Source organism: Poecilia formosa, unplaced genomic scaffold, assembly GCF_000485575.1.
Source record: "Poecilia formosa unplaced genomic scaffold, Poecilia_formosa-5.1.2 Scaffold731, whole genome shotgun sequence".
Lineage (NCBI taxonomy): Eukaryota > Metazoa > Chordata > Actinopteri > Cyprinodontiformes > Poeciliidae > Poecilia > Poecilia formosa.
Window position 1 is genome coordinate 130,782 of NW_006800670.1, and position 8,724 is coordinate 139,505.

The 8,724-nt window shown below is 49.3% G+C and overlaps 3 protein-coding genes across 5 annotated transcripts in view; 1 reads left to right on the forward strand and 2 right to left on the reverse strand.

The window, feature by feature from the left end:
• tsen2 (TSEN2 tRNA splicing endonuclease subunit) overlaps positions 1-3,015 on the reverse strand; it is a 4,612-nt gene extending 1,597 nt beyond the window's left edge. Inside the window, exons 1-11 of the mRNA XM_007542835.2 lie at positions 2,399-3,015; positions 2,173-2,239; positions 2,062-2,101; positions 1,761-1,967; positions 1,571-1,688; positions 1,417-1,491; positions 1,072-1,122; positions 836-980; positions 658-694; positions 349-460; positions 183-272 (exon numbers count right to left, since the gene is read on the reverse strand). Coding sequence (XP_007542897.1) covers positions 183-272; positions 349-460; positions 658-694; positions 836-980; positions 1,072-1,122; positions 1,417-1,491; positions 1,571-1,688; positions 1,761-1,967; positions 2,062-2,101; positions 2,173-2,239; positions 2,399-2,569 — 1,113 coding nt within the window. The 5' untranslated portion in view covers positions 2,570-3,015. The remainder of the gene's footprint in view (positions 1-182; positions 273-348; positions 461-657; positions 695-835; positions 981-1,071; positions 1,123-1,416; positions 1,492-1,570; positions 1,689-1,760; positions 1,968-2,061; positions 2,102-2,172; positions 2,240-2,398) is intronic.
• Positions 3,016-3,115: 100 nt separating this feature from the next.
• On the reverse strand, positions 3,116-5,892 carry LOC103131236 (MKRN2 opposite strand protein). 2 transcript variants are annotated; one of them, XM_016666498.1, is made up of 5 exons: positions 5,811-5,892; positions 4,198-4,497; positions 3,892-3,941; positions 3,613-3,781; positions 3,116-3,547 (listed from the first exon to the last, which is right to left on the reverse strand). In XM_016666498.1, coding segments are annotated over exons 1-5 (765 nt in total). In that variant the 5' UTR covers positions 5,813-5,892; the 3' UTR covers positions 3,116-3,303. The 2 variants fall into 2 exon arrangements, with proteins under 2 accessions (XP_016521984.1, XP_007542895.1); XM_007542833.2 differs by lacking the exon at positions 5,811-5,892 and having other exon boundaries at positions 4,198-4,526.
• The window catches only part of mkrn2 (makorin, ring finger protein, 2), a 5,857-nt gene continuing 3,011 nt past the window's right edge, over positions 5,879-8,724 (forward strand). Inside the window, exons 1-5 of one of the 2 annotated variants that reach the window (XM_007542831.2) lie at positions 5,879-5,965; positions 7,045-7,173; positions 7,247-7,362; positions 8,193-8,324; positions 8,394-8,557. In XM_007542831.2, the coding sequence (XP_007542893.1) occupies positions 5,940-5,965; positions 7,045-7,173; positions 7,247-7,362; positions 8,193-8,324; positions 8,394-8,557 (567 nt within the window). In that variant the 5' untranslated portion in view covers positions 5,879-5,939. Of the gene's footprint in view, positions 5,966-6,010; positions 6,268-7,044; positions 7,174-7,246; positions 7,363-8,192; positions 8,325-8,393; positions 8,558-8,724 lie in introns of those variants that run through there. The other variant, XM_016666497.1, reaches the window with a different exon arrangement.

Sequence of the window (8,724 nt, forward strand, 5' to 3'; positions counted from 1 at the left end):
TTTTTTAACCATTATTTCTGTTTATAATGTTTTGTTTAATGCAATCAAATATTAATTATTGTGTTGAAGATCTTTCTTTATAATGTTATTTGTTCAAAATAAAGTAAGTTTGAAAAAAAAAAAAAAAACACAGGCAGTTACTATGGTAACTCGTGATGTGGAGACAGGTAGTTGATCTTTACCTGAACCTTTAATCTGCTCAGGCACACAGGTGAATCCAGGTCATCCTCTGATAGGTCAGTTGGGTAGATGATGTAACATAGCATCAACTCCTGGGAACCAATCAGGATCCACCATTAAGAAAGATCAACAGCAGCACCAGGTAGCAGCGACAGGTGGAGCAGTTACCTTGGAGACACTGGCTGTGATCCTGCTGAGAGCCGCCAGAGAGCGCCAGGAAAACGGGCGCAGCGCCGCACCCCCCAACGATTCACCAGTCCTCTCCACCACCACTGAGTAGCTACGGCAAGAGGACAGGGACAATCTGTGAGGCCCTCCTCTGCAGCATTTCTAATCGTTTTCAGAAACTAGACACGGGATGATCCGTCAGGAGCTCCCAACCCAGAGCGGAACGAGACGGCTCTGGAAGAGACAACATGTCTGACCTTCACCTGAACACAGAGCGAACTTCTGGAGACCAGAACAGGTGAGCGTTACCTGGCGTGGTAGAAAGGTGGTCCCTTCCTGTAGAGCACTGAAACCAGAACCAGATGAGAAAACACACCTGATAAGTCCACAAACTAGCAGAATGTGTCCTGGTTCTGATCCAGGGCCTGGAACAGCTCCAGCTTTTCCCTGCACTCTGACTGACAGCTCAGAGTTCACTGAGCCTTACTGAGATCAACGCCGTATTTGGCCCCGCCTCCTCCCTTAGGGACCCAGCCCCTGCTGCGGAAGTGATGGTACGCAGCGTATGAACTGACGAAGTCGGGACGCAGCAACCGAAACGTCCTCCACAGCTCCACGACTGACAGGGGCTCCTGACCAATCAGAAGACAGGACAGAGACAGGACAGAGATGATGAGGTCACATCCTGACAAAACGCATCAGAGGTCCAAATGAGAGCCTCACCTGCTGCTGGTAGACAGACAGAACGCCAAGGCTGTAGACCAGGAAGAAGGCCTGCAGGTCAGACAGGTGAGCAGATTAGGCGTGAAATTTTGGCCTTTTGGTGCACTAATTGGTTGTTTTTCAGTATTTCCTAGGAAAAAACTGATTGGATGAAAAAGACTCGTCTGTGATTGGCTGCTGGTTTGGTTGGTTTTAGCCTAGATTAGGCTGAGTGAGAGTGCTATTCAATGAGCGTTTGCAAGACTTAAATGCACATAAATCGAATTATCATTCGTTCTCATAGAAATATGCAAGTAGATCAGTCTCACTGCCTGCGTAGTTGTTGTGCTGACTCAGGTGTGTTACCTCCTCCAGGCTCAGCTGCAGGTACTCTGTAAGAGCCAGAGGACTCCGCCTCACCTCCCTGGCTCCGCCTCCATCCTGTAACCATGGAAATAACAAGAAATGAACAGCAGCAGCAGAGAAACACCAGCAGCCACTGTCTCAGGTGAGGACCCACCTGAGCTTCCAGGTCCACCAGGACATAACCAGGACCCGGAACACGGACACCAGAACTGGTCTCAGAGTCGGAGTCAGAGTTGGGTTCTACGTCCTGGTCTAGGTTCTGTGGGTCGGACCTGAACGTTGACAGGAAACAGGTTCAGTCTGGTTCTGCCTCAGAACCGGTCTCTCTGGGTGCTGAACTCTACCTGCAGTTTCTGTCCTCTGGCTTTGACTCCGCCCCTAGCCTCTTCATTAGGACACAGGCTCCGCCCCCTGGCTCTTCTTCTGCTCCATTTTCCTCCTCTTCCTCCTCCACAGTCTCAGTCAGAGCCAGCAGCGTCTGATTGGCCGCCTCTTCATCCAATCGCTGAGAAGAAAGCTCTGCCTCTGCCCACCTGAGCAGCTCTTCATACCTGTGAGGTTCAGACATGTGACACTATCACCACAGACAGGATGTGATGTCACTGTGTAAGCAGACAGGATGTGATGTGATGTGATGTCAGGTACCTGGACTGAGAGATGACAGGTAGAAGCACACCTTTGTGTTCTGTGACGAAAACAGAGGTCAGCACGGATTGGATGACTGAAGATGATGTCATTGTGTGGGTGGAAACTCACTCTCCCATTGGTCGGAAATGCTGTGTTCCGGTCGGGCTCTGGACAGAACCCCTTTTCCAAAGTAGCCCTAAAACGACAAACACATTTAGCCTGAGAGACGATACTAAGGGCAAAACCCATCTGAAGCTACACAGACCATGTCTGGACCTGGCTCTACTGGATCTGAACCTGGACCTGCATCTGCTGGTTCATACTTGGTTCTACTGAACCTGGATCTGGTTCTGACCTGGTTGTGGATGCTCTGGATGTGGTCCGGATGGCAGACCAGAACCTGCTGGTGGACCAGCTCCCCCCGGTAATGCTTCCTGTCCTGCCGGTTCCGGATCAGCGGCAGCGGAGCCTTGTAGTCCTCATAAACCCGGGTTCTCCTCCGAGGAGGCCGGAACTCCGCCTGCATTCCGCCGGTTCCTGGCGGCCAGAGTTGGGTCCAATCTCAAGTTTAAACGCCGTGGTTCGTTCGTGGGAGCTGAGGCGGTGTTACAAAAACTGTGTCCGGCTGGAAACTCCATTCGGAACTTCTTCTTTGCGGTTTGATTGCGTCCAAATAATTGCTCTACTGCCATCTGCTGGATAATTCGCCTCTACAGAATATTAATCGGTTGCTAATGAGACCAGAACTATTACTCCACCTGCTTATACTTCCAGGGTTTCGGGTGGTTCTGGTTTCGGTTCCGTTCCCCGGGAGGGAACCGAGAACGGTTTCTCTCCATCCTTCTTTAGCTGAAATCAATAAAGCTCAGCTCAATAATCTGTAATTGCCATGAAGAACAATACTCTACTTCTAGTCCACAAACCCAGTTCAGATCAGAACCAGTCCATTCAAGCTGCTGGAACCAACTCTTCTCTCTCTTTGGTTCCTCCTCTAACCTCAGCTTCTTCCTGATTGGTGGAAAGACTTCCTGCTTTAGATGCTTCATCCAAAACACAGATGTCTGAAACTCTGTTAAGGTTTATGAAAATATTCACCTTTATTTACAAACAATAAATAAACATTCATGTCACACCAAAACAGACCAGTTGACCAGACTGATTTAACTAGTGGTCAGGCTGCTGTTTCAACTATTTAGCTTCAACAATACTGAGACTGGTTTAACTGGTAGTATGGTTGTTTTAACTGGTGGATTGATTGGTTTAACTGGTGGCGACCGACTCTTCCTGCCCGTATCCCAGTGTCTCCTGCCTGTCTGCCAGGTAGTACTGGTGTTCCTGCAGGTGCCGGATCAGCGTGGTGTACTTTGACACCCTCCTCATCCTCGGCAGGATGAAGCAGCGGGTGAAGTCATCCCGGCTCAGAGTGCCGCGACCCTCCATGGCCAGGACGCCGTTCAGGAACTGGAGGCAGAAGCTGAAGCAGTTGTGGTCTTCCTCATGGAACCTGAGAGACCGACAGGTGAGTCAGAGAGGACAGGTAGTGAGACAGGGGCTTTGGGTGGAACCTACTTCTGCCACACTGGGTCCCAGGCGGGTCCCTCAGAGAACGTCTCCAGGTACTGGTCCCACTGAGCCAGCAGGTGGAACATGTCGGGTCGGACCAGGGGGACGCTGACACAGTGGCTCCACCCACTCTGATCTCGCCGCACGCCATCCTGAGTGTAGTTATAAACAACACCTGGATAAATATACAGGTGAGACAGAGTCAGGTGAGACAGAGCGGTGGCATCACCCAGGTGACCTGTAGGCCTCCTTACCTGGACAAAGGCCCTTGTCTCAGGTTCATACCTTTAGTGTTGGAGATGCCAGTGTGCAGGTCTGATGTCCCAGTAAAGTCTCTGAGGGACAGAGGAGGACACACTGGTTAGACTGGTGTCATACTCCAAACTGGTTTTCTGACCTGCAAACCAGTCACCTGCAAGTAACTGATGTAAGGTTTTCAGGTAAAGAGCTCAGGTGTTCCAGACCAGCATTAACAGGAAACCTCATCACCCACCAATCCAGACTGATGCTGGTTCTAATGGGTTCTAACAGCTGTTGGCTGAGTGTTTTCTGCAGGCTATCCTGGGTGTAACTGTGCAGATGTGCTGTTACCTGTCCTGGTTGTTGTGTGCAGGAGCGACCAGCAGGCAGCAGGAGGTCTTGTGTCCATCGGTGAAGGGGGACGGCAGACTCACCGGTGCCTCATGCAGTCTGCGGCCCTTCAGCTCCTCCCCGCAGCTCGGACACACCTCAGGCACCGTGAAGCAGAAGATCTCCTTCTGGCAGTGGCTCAGGTGGATGACGCTTTGCTCCATCTCCTCCTCAGCTGCTTGGCAGTCTGACCCACTCCTCTTCCTCCTCCTCTCTTTAGCTTCTTCTCCCCGCCTCCTCCTCTGGTTGCCTGGATACAGCCTATCAGATGACATCACAGACCTGGCTCCAGCCTATCAGGTGTTCTGGTGTCAGGCAGGTGGTCATGTGACCTGTTTCACCTGGAGGTGAGTCAGTCTGAGCAGGTGACCTCTGGACTGTGTCTGCATTGTTACCATGGAAACATGGACAGAGCAGGACGTGTTCAGCTTTATACTCTGAGGTCTGAAGACTGGTTGGGTGTTCTGGTTCTGACCCAAACCCGCAGAAAAATTCTGACTTGAAAGCTGAAACAGGAAGCTTCCAGGTGTTGCCTCCTGATTGGTTCTCACTGAATATTTTCCGTCTCACTTGTCAGACGGCGATCTGATCAGTGAGCTCAGGTGAGTCTGACAGAGATAGACTCATCTGGGGTCAAATGTCACACTTTCCTCTTCAGCCATTCATCATCTCTGAGGAACAGGTGAAATTATCCTCTGTCTGCAGGTAAACTGGCACACCTGAGCTGGACCCAGGAAATACCCTGAGTTCAGGAAGTCCAGGAACAGGAAAGTCTAAGGGGTTCCTGAAGGGTTCGGTTCATCAGGTGGCTGATGAACCTTGGGGTTCCTCAGGGACTTTGGGGGGATTTGTCAGGGGATTCATTAGGGGTACATGAGGGTCCCTGGTGTACTTGGGGATTGAAGTACATGAATCCAAGGAACCCTTGAGGTTCCTCCAGGGTGCCTCAGGAAGTAGCATAGAGGTCCTGGGTTGGAATCCCAGCCTGGGGCCTTTCTGCATGGAGTTATTATGAATGGGTTCTCTTTGGGTAGCCCTGCTTCCTCCCAGTCAAACTATGACTGTTTGGTTCATTAGTACCAAACAGGTGAGCTGTGGCACGCCACCTGTTACCCAAGACCAATTAATATCTACATAAATTAAATTGAATAAAGAGCTATAAACTGTTAAAATAAGATAATCAGGTTTTTTTCTGTAAGCTGGTGAATATAAAGCTTAGCAGCTGATTTGGACCACGCAGACAGAACAGTTATGGTTCTGTTTTAGGTTCTGATCCAAAAGAATCTGGAACAGAATCAACAGCCTGTGACCTGAAACACAAACCAGAGCCGGAACCCAGAACCTCCAGGAATACAAATCAGTAATCCTAAACCTGAACAGGTGAAAGTCCGCCAGGTGAGAGCAGAAAACATCCAACCTGAAACCGAACCTCCCTGGGCTGATGAGACAGAACCAGAAACAGTAACACACACTGGGTCAATCTGGAATCAAAGAGCTCCTTTTTGGATAGTTAAAATCACAGCAGGATAACATGAATTCACGGGAGCAGAACCGGACCAGAACTGGACCAGAACATTCGCAGGATGGCGCTATTTTCTGCAGCTGCAGGAACGTTCCTCCTTCTGCTGCTTACTCCCGGAGCTCTTAGAGCGGAGAACCAGCAGCACACTTCCGGCAGCTGATCGCAGACCACGACGAAGAAGATGAGCACCAGACAGGTGACCTGCAGGTGAGCGCGCGCTCTTTGCTGTGTCTCTGTCTTTAAGCTACCAGTCCGACTAACTCAGGACCGTCACTGCGCACGCGCTGCCGTAAAGCTAATGTTTTTAGCCGCTAGCTCTGCCGCTGGCTATGCTTACCTGTGTGAGCATGCGCAGCTATTCATCTGATCAGCCGATTGATCAGTAAGCTGCCCGAGTCCTGCCGTTACCATGGAAACTATAGTTTAGGGCAGAACATCGCTGCTTGCGTCTGGTTCCGATCCTGGTGCTCTTTCCACCCGGTTCGGTCCAGTTAGTGTGACTGCAAAAGGTCGAGTTCCGTCCGAACCTCTACTGTCCAATTAAACCGGATCGGAACCGGTTTCATTCTGCAGTTCTTCTGATCGGAGATGTAACTGTCTCAGATAAAGTTCTGGTTCTGAGCAGATTGAAGCTGCAGTATGTAACTTTTATAAAGAAAATGTTTTTTACGTATTTGTTAAAACTGTCGCCATTTTGTGACAGTTTGTTAAAGTCAAATCTGTAAAAATATCGATCTCTGAGCTACTGGAAGAAATGAATCGCTACTAACCACAAACAACCAATCAGAGCCACGAGGAGGGGCTTAGTGCAGTCAATCAACTTTATGTACTTGTTGCTAAATGTTCCAGTGGCGGAGAAACAATTTACAGTCACAGGATACGCTACTAGTTTGAGCATTCATAACGTGCTATGCTAGCTGCAGCATAGCAGAGGTGGGTGGGATATTATTCTTAAAATCAAGAAAATGATGGCCAACCCTGACCATCCGCTTCATGAGACTGTTGTGGAAAAGAGGAGTATCTTCAGTCAGAGGCTTCTTCAGACTTACTGTAATCCAGACTGCTACTGGGAGAAAGCAGAGGAACTAAATGTTTTTTACAGATTGTGTCTCACACCAAACTGCCACAACATGGTGACAGTTTAAACAAATGTGTAAAAAATGTTTTATAAAAGTTACATACTGCAGTTTTAAATGACCCAATCTTTAGCAAAGGTCTGTCTGAATGTACCTGAGTGGACTGAATAGGTGACTGCCAGGTGAGTCACGTGTCCAGGTTTGTTGCAGATATTTCCTCCACGGAGTCTGCAGGGAGGGCAGCAACTGCCTGTTCTCTCATGACCTGAACAACAGCAAACCGTCCACCATCTGCAAGTACTACCAGAGGGGAACCTGCGCCTACGGAGAGCGCTGCAGGTGAGGTGCACCTGCCCCTGACAGCTGACCTGTCTAACCTTCCAGGTACATGACAGGTGTGCTGTGTGTCCAGGTATGATCACGTGAAACATTCAATGAGAGGAGGGGGCGGAGCTTCTGCGGACCCAGCAGGTGCAGGCAGAGGAGTCAGAGGTGAAGGGAAGAAGCCTTTGGTCCTGAAGGACAGAGGTAAGGACACACCTGAGCTGCTGCAGATTTTTTCATAACTGACTCAATTTTACTTGATTTTTTTTTTCTCGCTTTCTTTTCCAAAAAAGAAATTGCAAATGCCAGAAAATATTTTTAAAAAGTGGATTTTATTTCAATCATTCCATCTGTCAGTTGGATCAGCATCAGAGTGCGAGAATTTCTGTTTAATTATGGGAATAAAGTCATAATATTAGCAGAAAAGACACAATTCCACCAGAACAAACATCATCAAATTACAAGAAATAAGTCAATTTAGTGAGAAAAAAAGCTTCTGTAGAAAAGATCTGATTAGTTCCTTATTCTCTGAAATACTCAGTTTGACCAATCGACTCAAGGTTCAGCTACTGAAAATAATTTGATGCTGACGTGTTTATTAAGTATAATCTGTAAAACTGACACCAAAGTATAACTTCACAAGATGCTCAACATTCATCATTTTAATTTAAAATTTTTTGTGTTTGCATAAAATTAAGATTTTATTCTCCTAAAATTACGACTGCTTTCTTGTTTTTATTCTCTTAATTTAAAATAAAAGTCATTTCCTGAATGTAGAGTTTACCTGAATCCAAATAAACAGAAACTGTCAAACAAGATGGCCGCCCTGGGTGATGACATCACTCTGAACAGTGGAAACCCAGGTGGAAAAAAAATCAAAATTGTACAAAATTCAGATCTCCAGAACCCAATAATCTGGTAACTCCTGGGTTCTGATAGTACCGTGGGTTTGCTTGCGGGTCGGGTCCAGGTGTTGCGACAGGTGAGTCCAGGTGTGCTGCTCGGCGTGTGACCCGCCCCTTCCTGTTCCTCAGCACTGTGCGGCGATCGGCCCTTTGGCAGCCTGTCAGACGGTCCGATCCCAGCGGTACCGGAGGCGGCGGCCACTCCGCAGTCCTACGTGGAAGCCATCAGAACCGGGCTGGACGGGTCGGCTCCAGAACCAGGTGGGTCCTGAATGGAGCCATCCGATTGGCTGATGACAACTTCCTTTTTACCCATCCTTTTTCCTGCAGAGCCTCACGCGGTGGGTGGAGCCTATCAGCTCTGTCCGTACGCCGCTGCTGGACACTGTTTCTATGGCGACAGCTGCCCGTATCTCCATGGTGACCTGTGTGAGGTGTGTCGCCTGCAGGTGCTCCACCCCCACGACCCGGAGCAGAGGAGAGCTCACGAGAAGGTGAGCATCGACCCGGGCTCTGGTACCTGTCGGACCGGGCTCTGGTACCTGTCGGACCGGGTCCGGGTCCTGGTACCTGTCGGACCGGGCTCTGGTACCTGGTACCTGTCGGACCGGGCTCTGGTACCTGGTACCGGGTCCGGGTCCTGGTACCTGTCGGACCGGGC

Bases quoted from the DNA above. Each gene is read 5' to 3' on its own strand.
- LOC103131236 (XM_007542833.2), bottom strand. From the start codon at position 4,511: ATGTCATCTGATAGGCTGTATCCAGGCAACCAGAGGAGGAGGCGGGGA. The intron at 3,782-3,891 runs GTATGAACCTGA...ATATTTATCCAG, and splicing joins TGGCATCTCCAACACTAAAG to GTGTTGTTTATAACTACACT. The intron at 3,548-3,612 runs GTAGGTTCCACC...TCGGTCTCTCAG, and splicing joins TGGGACCCAGTGTGGCAGAA to GTTCCATGAGGAAGACCACA.